The sequence below is a fragment of the Pelophylax lessonae genome (assembly GCF_965119305.1).
Source record: "Pelophylax lessonae genome assembly, chromosome: 9".
In the NCBI taxonomy this organism is placed as follows: domain Eukaryota; kingdom Metazoa; phylum Chordata; class Amphibia; order Anura; family Ranidae; genus Pelophylax; species Pelophylax lessonae.
The window spans coordinates 257,983,977-257,997,127 of record NC_138776.1 but is presented as its reverse complement, the minus strand read 5'-3'; the positions used below and the strand labels follow the sequence as shown (position 1 = coordinate 257,997,127).

General features: G+C 44.6%; 1 protein-coding gene and 1 long non-coding RNA gene across 2 annotated transcripts; both read right to left on the bottom strand.

The window, feature by feature from the left end:
- On the bottom strand, positions 1-5,347 carry LOC309564404 (uncharacterized protein; the record flags this gene model as incomplete). Its single annotated transcript, XM_082269032.1, has 2 exons — positions 1-1,115; positions 5,338-5,347. 2 exons carry the CDS (start codon positions 5,345-5,347, stop codon positions 217-219), a joined length of 909 nt encoding a protein of 302 aa, XP_082125158.1. The 3' UTR covers positions 1-216.
- A 280-nt stretch (positions 5,348-5,627) lies between these two features.
- Positions 5,628-10,276, bottom strand: LOC309563039. The gene is made up of 3 exons (XR_014225701.1): positions 10,217-10,276; positions 6,146-6,373; positions 5,628-5,794 (listed from the first exon to the last, which is right to left on the bottom strand). It is a non-coding gene; the product is annotated as an uncharacterized lncRNA (long non-coding RNA).
- Positions 10,277-13,151: the final 2,875 nt, after the last annotated feature.

Sequence of the window (13,151 nt, the reverse complement as noted above, 5' to 3'; positions counted from 1 at the left end):
AAGAAAGAATGAGGACTCTTGAATGTGACGAGAAGAGAGAAAGAACTGTAGAAGTCAGATCTTGCCCATGCCGGGTGATTCAGCCCACCAGACTTCACCTATAACCAAAATATCACTTTCACTGGGATGTTCCCCTCTGTAAACCCATTTTAATCATGCAGTTGACTGAACAGTTGCTTTATTAGATCATTGCTTTGTGTAAAACATTTCCCGCACTCAACATGAAAAAGAGCGTTCCCGAATGTGAATCTTCTGGTGCCCAACCAGACTTCGTTTCCTAGAGAAAGCCTTCCCGCACTCTGAACAGGCAAAGGGTCGCTCCCCGGTGTGAATACTGCGATGCCTAAAAAGTATGCTTTGCTGAGTGAAACATTTCCCGCAATCCGAACAGGAAAAAGGACGCTCGCCGGTGTGAATTCTCTGGTGTCTAATAAGGCTTCCTCTCCTGGAAAAACTTTTCCCACACTCCAAGCATGATAAAAGTCCATCCTGAGTGTGAATTTTCTGGTGTTCCACCAAACTACATTTCCTTGTGAAACATTTCCCGCACTCTGAACACGAAAAAGAACCTTTGCCTGCGTGAACGCTCTGGTGTCTAAGAAGTATAATATGCTGAGTAAAACATTTTCCACACTCCGCACAGGAATAAGGTCGCTCATCAGTGTGGATCCTATGGTGGAAAATAAGGCTTCTTTTCTCTGTGAAACTTTTCCCGCACTCTGAGCATAAATAGGGACGTTCGTCTGCGTGAATTCTCTGGTGTAGAATAAGTTTTCCTTTACGGCTGAAACACTTCCCGCACTCGGAACATGAATAAGTGCATTCACCTGTGTGGCTTTTCTGGTGATTAAGGAGGTTTCCTTTTTGACCAAAACACTTCCCGCATTCTGGACAAGAATAGGGACCCACAATTGTGTTACTTTTCTTGTTCCCACACACTGAACTTGACAATGAACTTGATCCAGTGTGAATTCCATAATTTAAATGAGATGGATCTATTGTTCTTTCTGCACTTTGAGAATTCAAATAGATATCTGGAGTAGGAGTATTTTCTTCACAAGAGTCTGTAGATAAAGTAAGATGTCTCTCTGTGGTATTCCAGACATAGTGCCCATCTGTGGGAAAGCAGGTTTTTTGAAAAGTTATACATATTCTTCATGTTATATAATCATATATATTGGGTGAAATTATAAATCCAAAATATGAAATGGTGGTGTTTATGGTGTACAGTATCTCCTCCTCATTTGTTGGGAACATGACGTTATATTGAGGAATGTGATGGACCTTTCATATGGTGTACAGTATCTCCTCCTCATTTGTTGGGAACATGACGTTATATTGAGGAATGGAGATGGACCTTTCATATGGTGTACAGTATCTCCTCCTCATTTGTTGGGAACATGACGTTATATTGAGGAATGGAGATGGACCTTTCATATGGTGTACAGTATCTCCTCCTCATTTGTTGGGAACATGACGTTATATTGAGGAATGGAGATGGACCTTTCATATGGTGTACAGTATCTCCTCCTCATTTGTTAGGAACATGACATTATATTGAGGAATGGAGATGGACCTTTCATATGGTGTACAGTATCTCCTCCTCATTTGTTGGGAACATGACGTTATATTGAGGAATGTGATGGACCTTTCATATGATGTACAGTATCTCCTCCTCATTTGTCGGGAACATGACCTTATATTACTGCTTTATGTGAGTTTTCTGGTTTTTGATTTCATTTTGGCAGGATGAAATTGATGGACATTTGTCTTTGGTTAACCCATAAAGCTTTTCAAATACACATTTATTTTACTTCTGCAAGTATAAAATTTGTGTAAACGGTCTCTGCATTTTGTGTTTATTACTTACTTATGTCCATATGTAGAGAAGATTCCTCCTTAATTTTCACAATCATTTCCTCCTCCTCCATAGATTGCTGATCTCCACTCACCAACGTCTCTTCTTCTTCCTCTTTCACCTTAATTTTTAGGTCTTTAAGCTCTACAGCCTAAACCCAAAATAATATAACAAACATATAAGGAATGTCATCCCATTACTTGAAATACATCTTTAGGTCTATATGTTCACTCTCTACCCACCTGATTAAAGTAAGGGATGATGTGATCTTCCTGTTTGTTATCCCCAGAATACAGAGGACGGGGACATCTCTCTGGTGGGTTCCCATTACTGGATCTATCTACCTGATGATGATGAGGGATAGTGTGATCTTCCTGTGTGGAATCCCGGGAATACAGAGGACGGGGACATCTCTCTGGTGGGTTCCCATTACTGGATCCATCTGTAGGAAACACACACACTGACTGAATACATTGTTTCTATGTGTTTATCAGATGATGGGGGATCTAGGTGGAGCCTCCGTACTGCTCTCTCCTTTACAATAAAGTCTCCTCTTACCCGGTGATGTGAGGGGCGGCTGATTCTCCATCATGACGTCCTTGTAGAGATCCTTGTGTCCTTCTAAATACCTCCATTCCTTCATAGAGAAAAAAAGTAACATTTTACCATTATAGGAACCAGACACATGCAATCATACAGTCACCATCCAGACACATCCCATGTCGCAGAATTCCCGGCACCGCTCACCTCTCCTGTCAGAAGCTCAATGATCTTGTTGGTGACTTCTAGAATCTTCTTGGCACTGGTTACCTCTGTTGTCAGGCAGTGAGGTGGAGGCACTGTGATGGGTGATGTCCTGTGATGAAGGCTTCTTTTCGTTGTTAATGGATCACCAGATATTTTTTTCACAACTTTATAATCCTGTGCAAAGAGAGATAAGTAACAGTTATCACTACAGACGTCCCAGAATCCTCCTCACCTCTCCAGTCCGGTCTGTGGTTCTTTAATTATTTATTATTTAGGTTGGATATCACGTGACTCTCCCAAAATCCTCCTCACCTCTCCAGTCAGCAGGTAGATGATCTCCAGGGTGAAGTCCAATATCCTCTCAGTCACTTGGCTTTGGTCTTTTTCCATTTTCATTGATGTGCTCATGTGATCTATACAGTCCAAATGCAAAGTAAAAATGAGGAGATGGCTATAGATTTTCAGAGGCTCGACTGAATTACCACTTGACACACTAGCTATGGTTCGAAAACAATCCATAAAATATGGATACCCCTTAGAAATTAGGAAAACCCAGAGTACAGAATAGTGAAAATTTAGGATGGAGAGTCTGTGAGGACGTGTCATATTTTAAGTGGGGGGAGTGCAGAAAGGGCTTACTTCTCCTTTTACTGTACAACCGGCCCTAAAGTATTTCAGAAGGCTGAAGGTTTTTACCTTAATGCATTCTCTGCAGCTCCTCCCCCCTTCCCAGCCAGATATCAATCCAAGCGGCTCTCTCTCTCCTCATTGGCTCAGAGATAGCAGCGGGAGAAATTGGCTCCTGCTGCTGTCAATCACAGCCAGTAAGGAGGGCATGGGGGCAGGGCCGAGCTGTGCTCTCTGTGTGTCAATAGACACACAGAGATGGGTCGAAAGTGAGCAAGCTGTGGTGGGCACTCAGTGGAGAGGAGGAGCCAGTAGCGCCAGAGGGGGACCCGAGAAGAGGAGGATGGGAAGCAGGTAAGTATAACATGTTTGTTATTGTAGCACTGTCCCTGTAGGGCTTGCTGTATGATAACTTGTTGGGCCTCCTCTGTTTACCAGCACACAGTCTCATGGGGTACCGTTCACACATCCCTCCTTACTCCCGATGGCTCATGACACAATAAACAGTCCAGGGGATTTGGTTTTTAGTGTTTATTTTGGAACTTGGATGGGAGAAGGGAATAATGGGGTACTTCAACTAACTATTTTACAATGGATAAGGACAACTCTCACTTGGCCTCACTAGGGTGCTCGTGGAAGCTGCTGCACTGCTTAATCCATACTGCCACATGTATGGAAAGGGTTAAGTCTCCTTTCTCTTTTCTCTCCAGCAATAAACTTAGTGAATCTACATTATCTTCGGGACACTCACTGGCATCCCCTTTACTGACACCCGTCAATTGACTCTTCTAGCTGCAGGGGTGGCCCCCCTCAGGTCAGGCCCCTTGACGCAGATCTGTACTCACTGTACTGCAGAGACAGATCCTCCAGTGTCTCCCCTTTCAGTCAGCTTCCCTGGACCTCTGGGTTCAGCTTCTCACTGGCACTCTGGGCCCTCAGGTCGACTACCTGAGGCTGCATGACCCCTCTACAGAGGAGGAGGCAGCCGCCCCCTCCCCCTGGGACTCCGCTATACAGCCGAATGACCCCGAGCACATGTGCTCCTGGCTTTTATACAGTATCCCAGCATGCACCAAGGCACTTTTCCTCTGCCAAATCACCAGGGCTGTATCAAACGACATTTGTAAGGTTTCCTCCCACTGTCCAATATGCCTCCCTATTGGACCAGTGTGAAACACTATGCAGACAGAACGAGTTGCACCTGAGCACATTGAGCAGACCTCACTAACAGATCCTGCTCTCTGGTAAGCAGAGCACAATATAGATTTACCTGCAGTCTTTCTGGTAAGTAGACAGGACCCAAAACTATACTTTCTCTGTAGCACCTACCTAGGAGGGTGCTACGTCATTAAACAAAATCAAGGGTTTACAATCATTTTAATTGAGGGGAGGGGGTTATGCAGAGGAGTGGAGTGGCCTGCAGATTGCTGAGAATGTAGCAAAGGAGCCGTGTGCTCCGCCCGTTAAAAATGAGGGTTGTGACCCTTTAATGGGAATCTAGGGATTAGGAGAAGACCTGGCACAGCAATCGGGAGTACCGCAGTTCTCGCTCCTTCTACCCTTCTGGTCTTTATTGAAGCACCAACCTCTAATAGGACTACTAGCATCTTCACAGACTATTAAGGTACCAATATCATATTTATGGAGTTGTGTGGTAAATCAGTATGGGCAGCCAATATCTGGGAATCGGGCAATTTGTGCATTAGTGCAACCCAGGCTGGTTAAGGCACTGGTGGTGGATAGGGAATAGAGTCACCCTCCTGGCGAAGAGGGAGAACCTCCCTCATAGGACATGCGTCATGTGACCCGGACCCCCATGTCTTGTGGGCCCTGGGTGTTCATATGGACTTTTGGAGCTCTAAACTGAACCGCGAGTGTAATGCAGGGCCCTGCATGAGATGTGCTTCAGGCATAGAAGGGTTGTTATGGACTGGGATCAAGGGAATAGAGTGTGAAGGTCTCAAAACGCCATCTAAGCAATGTTGGCAGACAGGCAGATGCTTCAGAGGTTCCAGAGTATTGCCAAAATAGCTCTGTTTAATAGTAGGGCCCGGGCTGCAGGGTTTGGCCCCGTAGTACTGGTTCTGTGTTTAGTGATTACTTACTTGTGTCCATATGTAGAGAAGATTCCTCCTGTTTACTTTCCATAATCATCTCCCCCTCCTCCATAGACTGCTGATCTCCACTCACCAACGTCTCTTCTTCTTCCTCTTTAATCTCAATTTTGAGGTCTTTCAGTTCTTCACCCTAAACCCCAAAAGATTATAGAATATATCCATAAAGGTTTTTGAAACCTTATAGGAACCTGACACACACAATGATACAGTCACCATCCAGACACATCCCTTGTCTGTTACTGGATAATGTCCCAGAATTCCCAGCACCGCTCACCTCTCCTGTCAGCAGATCAATGATCTTGTTGGTGACTTCTAGAATCTTCTTGGTACTGGTTACCTCTGTTGTCAGGCAGTGAGGTGGAGGCACAGTGATGGGTGATGTTCTGTGAAGACAGCCGCTGGGTGTTAATGGATCACCAGATATTTTCTTCACTACTTTATAATCCTGAGTATAGAGAGAAAGTAACAAAAATCACTACAGACTTCCCAGAATCCTCTTCACCTCTCTGGTCAGGTCTGTGTTTTATTATTAGAGATAAGAGTGATGTCATGTGACCTCCCAGAATCCTCCTCACCTCTCCGGTCAGATCTGTGTTTTATTACTAGAGATAAGAGTGATGTCATGTGACCTCCCAGAATCCTCCTCACCTCTCCGGTCAGGTCTGTGTGTTTTATTAATAGAGATAAGAGTGATGTTATGTGACCTCCCAGAATCCTCCTCACCGCTCCAGTCAGGTCTGTGTTTTATTAATAGAGATAAGAGTGATGTCATGTGACCTCCCAGAATCCTCCTCACCTCTCCAATCAGCAGATAGATGATCTCCAGGGTGAGGTCTAATATTCTCTCTCTCACATGGCTTTGGTCTTTCTCCATGTTCATTGATGGATTCATGTCATTTATACAGTCCAAACACACACAAAAAAGAGGCCCTGGATACGGATTTTCAATGGGTAAATCTAATGATCAAATAATGGACTAACTGCGGTTTGGCAGCACTCCACAAATGAGGAAACCCCTTTAAAACTGGGGGAAAACCAAGAGTTGAGAATTCAAATACAGTCCAAAAAGAGCAACAACCAAATAACCAACTTTTTACCGATGAACTGGGTCAAAGCAGAAAAACCAACACGTTTTGGAGGCCAAACAGACTCCCCCTTCATCAGGGCTAAAAAAACAAATGCAGAAAAAATAATCAGTAACAATTTGGCAGTGCAATATCACATATAGAGAACCTTATAGGCATTTGGTAGATCAGAAAAGAACCACGCATGTACACGAGTCAGCTGCGCGGCCAGATAATAGGTCTGGAGGTCGGGGACCGCCAGGCCTCCCGCTTGAGCAGGTAGTTTCAGGGAATTCAAGGAAATCCTAGCTGGCTTCGCCCCTATATGAATGACGTGAGCAGGGTTTTAATACTAGTAAAACGTTTTTTCGGGAGATACACCGGGGCTTCCCAGAATAAATAAAGGAAGCAAGGCAAATACACCATTTTAAAAATGTTAATTCTACCCATCAGGTAAAGTCTCCATTCACACTAGCACGACTTTTCAGGCGACTTGGTCAGCCTGACAAGTCGCGCACCGTCGCGGTCCATTGACTGCTACAGGAGCCATTCTAATAGGAGCGACACAAGTCGCTCCGACTTAGAAAAAGGGTCCTGTACTACTTCGGGCGACCTGGAGCGACTTGCATAGACATTCATTTTATGAAGTCCGTGCAAGTCGTGCCGAAGTCGCGCTGCACGCGACTTCACAGGTCGCCCGAAGTCGGATCCGACATAGTGTGAATGGAGTCTAAGGGTTAATTTGATCCAAGTAGACAGAGTCTGCTTAAGTCGCTGAACCAGTGGGGAGATATTATTTTCAGCTTAAGTCTGTATGGGTTGTTGAACGACCACCCCCATATATTTAAATTTGGGCACAACCTGAAGTATGCTGGGGATTACCATATTCGGGACTGCGGTCGGGTCAAAGGGGAAGACCAATTGACTTTAAACCCCCGAGAACTGTCCAAAAGTTTCCACCACATCTAGGGCCACAGACAACGATACACCCACCATCTTCTTAAGCTTTGGAACAAACTTCCCTCTCAGCTGTAGCTCTTAAACAGGCACGGGCCTATGACCCCTTAAGTTGGGAGCCCAGCGTTCTCCATGGCCTTAACTCACTTCTTTTGCCTCGTGCACACGCATTGACAGTGATGTATAGTAACTAAGTAGAACTACTTCACTACTGTACTTAAGTACGGAAAGGCGGTATCTGTTCTTTCCTAGAGTAGAATTGTTTTCTCCTACTTCCACTTTTACTTCACTACATTTTTTCGATGATTTCAATACTTCTACTCTGATATTTTTTTTTTTTTTGTGCTGCATAGTTACTCGTTACAATTATAAAAATGACCACTGCCAGAACAGTAGATGGCAGGTTTCACGAAGCTCAAAACATGTGTATTATCAGCGCATACGAAAATAAATGCTACCGTATGTATACATAAAAGCTGCATTTGAAATAATGAAAAAACAATATGATGTTCAAACTTTTGACTTCTTTCTTTAATAACTACATAACACAGTACTTGTACTTTTACTTTCAGTACTTGAGTAGCAAAATTTTTAAAACAACTACTTGCAATACTTAAGTACAAAAAATGTTGAATACTTTAGTACTTCTACTCAAGTCACTTTTTGATCGAGCACTTCCACTTCTACTCAAGTCACTTTTTGATCAAGCACTTGTACTTTTACTCAAGTCACTTTTTGATCGAGCACTTCCACTTCTACTCAAGTCACTTTTTGATCAAGCACTTGTACTTTTACTCAAGTATGGGTTTTGAGTACCTTATACAACTCTGCGCATCGATAGTTGGCCGACCGATCGGCCATCTTTTGTCCAGTGTTGTTGTGTTGGTTGGAATGTGCCTAGACTGCACACAAATTTTCTCGGCCAACAAAAACCAACTTTAGAAGTGATGTCATGTGATGGTTTACTTTCCGTGTGTTTTTTCTTCTCTGAGCATGCCCAGTCTTGCTCATCAGATTTTTGTTTGCCGAAATCTGTACTGACTGACGAACAATCGGCCGTTCTGTTGACGGCCAACAGAAATTTTATAGCATGCACACCAGATTTTGTTCGGCCGAAAAGTCGGTGTCGGTTGTCGGAAGCATCATACTTACAAGCCGAAAATCGGCCGATCGGACGTTGGCCGAAAAATTCACGGCCAACTATCGACGCGTGTGTACGAGGCATTAGTCTGGGATGAAAAAAAACATTGTCGCCTCTTTGAGATCACACCAGAGTGCAATCTCTAACCTCCTCATGAACTTCTACAATGCACTACCCTGTTAACAAAGCAATAGTTGGTATGTCAGCAGCTTAACTTTTTTTGTACTCCCTTCTTCACCACCAACCTAATATGAAAACCTTCTTCAAGACTCCCAGCTGAGTCAAAGCATTTCACTAATCTACGCTTTCCTTCCTCTAATGCACTCATCCCTCTCTCCCTAAACATATAGACCAATAGCCAAGCAAACTTGGTGGCACCGTATTCTTCACAGAGTAGCGGGACAAAACTTTTATGCTAACTCTCAAACTCTCTTTAGCAAGTAAGGCCCATGAAACTAATCTCAGGATCTTTACAAGATGGTACAGAAGCCCCAGCATAACCCACCAGCTACACCTCGGTCCATGACCTTTGTTGAAGATACCACAGTCTCCCCGATAGTATGTCTCATTTATGGTGGTCCTGTGCAGCTATTAGGAATTCTGGAATACAATCTTGGATCTCTACACCAAGACCACTGGCACCATTGTCCCCAATCAGCCTAAAATTGTCCTTGGCCTGCAGCAACTGGAATAATTACCACACTCAATTTCATATGTATTCTCATATGTGCCTATGCAGCTGACTAAATATTCTAGACGGCATTGTTTAATTTATTGCCAAGACACCACACTATCATTCCTACAATGTGATCAATGGCTCTATATTTAGGATGTATCTGGTCTATAAACCAGAGGCTCTGGAAGGACAGTTGGATAAATGGTTCTATATTTAGGATGTATCTGGTCTCTAAACCAGAGTTTTTGGATGGGCAGTTGGATAAATAGTTCTATATTTAGGATGCATCTGGTCTATAAACCAGAGGCTCTGGATGGACAGTTGGATAAATGGTTCTATATTTACGATGTATCTGGTCTATAAACCAGAAGCTCTGGATGGACAGTTGGATAAATGGTTCTATATTTAGGATGTATCCGGTCTATAAACCAGAGGCTCTGGATGGACAGTTGGATAAATGGTTCTATATTTAGGATGTATCCGGTCTATAAACCAGAGGCTCTGGATGGACAGTTGGATAAATGGTTCTATATTTAGGATGTATCCGGTCTATAAACCAGAGGCTCTGGATGGACAGTTGGATAAATGGTTCTATATTTAGGATGTATCTGGTCTATAAACCAGAGGCTCTGGATGGACAGTTGGATAAATGGTTCTATATTTAGGATGTATCCGGTCTATAAACCAGAGGCTCTGGATGGACAGTTGGATAAATGGTTCTATATTTACGATGTATCTGGTCTATAAACCAGAAGCTCTGGATGGACAGTTGGATAAATGGTTCTATATTTAGGATGTATCCGGTCTATAAACCAGAGGCTCTGGATGGACAGTTGGATAAATGGTTCTATATTTAGGATGTATCTGGTCTATAAACCAGAGGCTCTGGATGGACAGTTGGATAAATGGTTCTATATTTAGGATGTATCTTCTCTATAAACCATAGCAGACATCACAGTGACTATGAAGAAAGATTACGGACATGACGGGGGGATTACTGGGTGTAAATATAAAATTACATCTTATTACCTCCTCTGCTGCCAGTTCTAGCAATGTCTCATCTCAGCCTCTTGCCAGCTGACCTTTCACCCAGAACTTCTTGTTTTTACCTGACATCACTTCCTGTTTGCCTCTGACATCACTTCCTGTCTTTGCTTTCCATGTATTGCCAGTGAAATCCCCACCTTGTGTAGAGTATAAAAACTGCAACCTAGGATATATTTGAAAATAGAAGTATGGCCGAAGCTTTTTTCCATATTTCTCTTGCGGGTCACGGGAGCGCACCTGCTTTTGCCCGTATCAGCTGACATCAGAGAGCTGCACTATATAGGAACCATAGGCTCTGGAAAGATCCTGAACAAATTTGTTGGGATCAACCCAGCTGCCTGATTGACGGCTGGCTCCGGCTCTCATCTCCGTTAAATCCGGAGGGGCAGTCTGCCCTGAGCTGAGAGAGAACTGAGTGATCAGAGGTCATGTGATCGCTCAATTCTCAGGCTTAGAGCCAATGTGGTACAGCTGCAGGCATCATTCCGGTATAACCACTGAAACCCAAGGATGTCCATGGAAGTCCTCCTGGTGGGAAGTGGTTAAGAAGCGCAGACGGGACCTGTTTGACGGGTTTTTTCAGGCACAGGCCCTCCAGTTTATTATGTTTAAGAACATGGAAGAGCACAACGAGACCCTTTTTCTCCAGAAGTCGAGCTACTCTATAATTTACAGTTCGGCTATGTGTTAACCGGCATTACGCTATCTGTTCCTTGCCAAATTTCTGAATGTATTCCCTGTAGATGCATGTGTTCAGTGTACTTTCTTATATTCCTGTTATTTGCCGATGTGACATTTCAGATGTGTACTGCTGTATTCCGAATATTCCTATGTTAATATACATTTATTTGCATATACTTAATGAAAACGAGTATAAACCCTACCCGCCCAGCCTATTGCACAATGACTGCCAGGCGAAAGCACTGTTGTTTCGGGAGGAGGTCATATGGAAGCCTCCTAGAATCTGGCCGCACCTCATCACCGGCTGTCTCCACACGGCCAACGACAGATCACTGTACCGGCCCGCTGCCTATACCGTGTGATCGCTGTGGCCAACCACAGCAGATCACATGATGGTTGTCAAAATGAAAGGCTTGGTTACATGCCTTTCATTGTGTACTATTGTGATGAGCTCTGTAATTGGTCACAATCATCACATGGTACAGACAGGGCCAATCACAGCTCTTCACAATAGTAAAACACTAAATGAGTAGTTTTCATTCAGAAAAAATGGTTGCTTATAACTGTAAAATTCACAGTTATAAGCAATCATAGCGTGCACAAAAAAGTGTGACTTGCACTGCAGGAGCGTTCTAGCACGGGCACCGGCAGAGTTTTTTTCACCGAAAAGTTGTGCTTCCTCTGGCACTGCTCACCTTTCTCCTTGCTTATTACTGTCTGCTTCCGTATTTACAAGTGACAGTGCTACTCTCCTGGCCGCACAGAACCCCTTCCTCTTCCTCACCTGCACCTTTCTCTAGGAGAGCAGAGGAGGGAGGGGGCAGGTAAGTTGTAGCTGCTCTTTTGCAGCAGACCCACTCTTTCATGCATTATTGAGAGAGGATTTGTGGGGAGCTCTGTACTGGAATGAGGGAAGGGGGTGGAGTTCTGTACTGGGGGAGAACTTGGGAGTACACAGCACACCCTTCAACCCTGCACCCTGTACGTAGCGCACCCCTCAAACCTGCATTCAGTACGTAGCGCACCCCTCAACCCTGCAGTCAGTACGTAACGCACCTCTCAACCCTACAATTTGTATGTAGCGCACATACCTCAGCCCTGCACTCAGTACGTAGCGCACTCTTCAACCCTGCACTCTGTACATAGCACACCCTCAGCCATGCACCCTGTACGTAGCACACCCCTCAACCCTGCACTCTGTACATAGCACACCCCTAAACCTTGCACTCTTTATGTAGCACACCCCTCAACCCTGCACTCAGTACATTGCACACCCTTCAACTCTGTACGCAGCATACCCCTCAACCCTACAATCTCTACATAGCACACTCTTCAGCTCTGCACTCTGTACATAGCACATCCCTCAGCCCTGCACTCAGTACGTAGCACACCTCTCAACCCTACAATTTGTATGTAGCGCACATCTCCCAGCCTTGCACTCAGTACGTCGCACACTCTTCAACCCTGCACTCTGTACACAGCACATCCCTCAGCCCTGCACTCAGTACATAGCACACCCCTCAACCCTGCATTCAGTACATAGCTTACCTCTTAACCCTACAATCTGTACGTAGCACACTCTTCAACCCTGCACTCAGTACGTAGCGCACCCCTCAAACCTGCATTCAGTACATAGCGCACCTCTCAACCCTACAATTTGTATGTAGCACACATACCTCAGCCCTGCACTCAGTACGTAGCGCACTCTTCAACCCTGCACTCTGTACATAGCACACCCCTCAGCCATGCACCCTGTACGTAGCACACCCATCAACCCTGCACTCTGTACATAGCACACCCCTAAACCTTGCACTCTTTATGTAGCACACCCCTCAACCCTGCACTCAGTACATTGCACACCCCTCAACTCTGTACGCAGCATACCCCTCAACCCTGCACTCTGTACCTAGCACATCCCTCAACGCTACACTCTGTACGTAGTGCACTCTTCAACCCTGCACTCTTTATGTAGTACACCCCTCAACCCTGAACCCAGTACATAGCACATCCCTCAACTCTTTACGTAGCATACCCCTCAACCCTGCACTCTGAACCTAGCACACCCCTCAACCTTGCATTCTGTACATAGCGCATTTTTTCAACCCTGCAGTTTGTACACAGCGCCCCTCACCATTAAGCCCCTCGCACTGCTAAGATTTGCTAAGACTTCTATCTTTCAGTGTCCCTCATTCTGAGGTACAAAAGTTGGGAGGTATAAGAAAATGAAACTGTAACC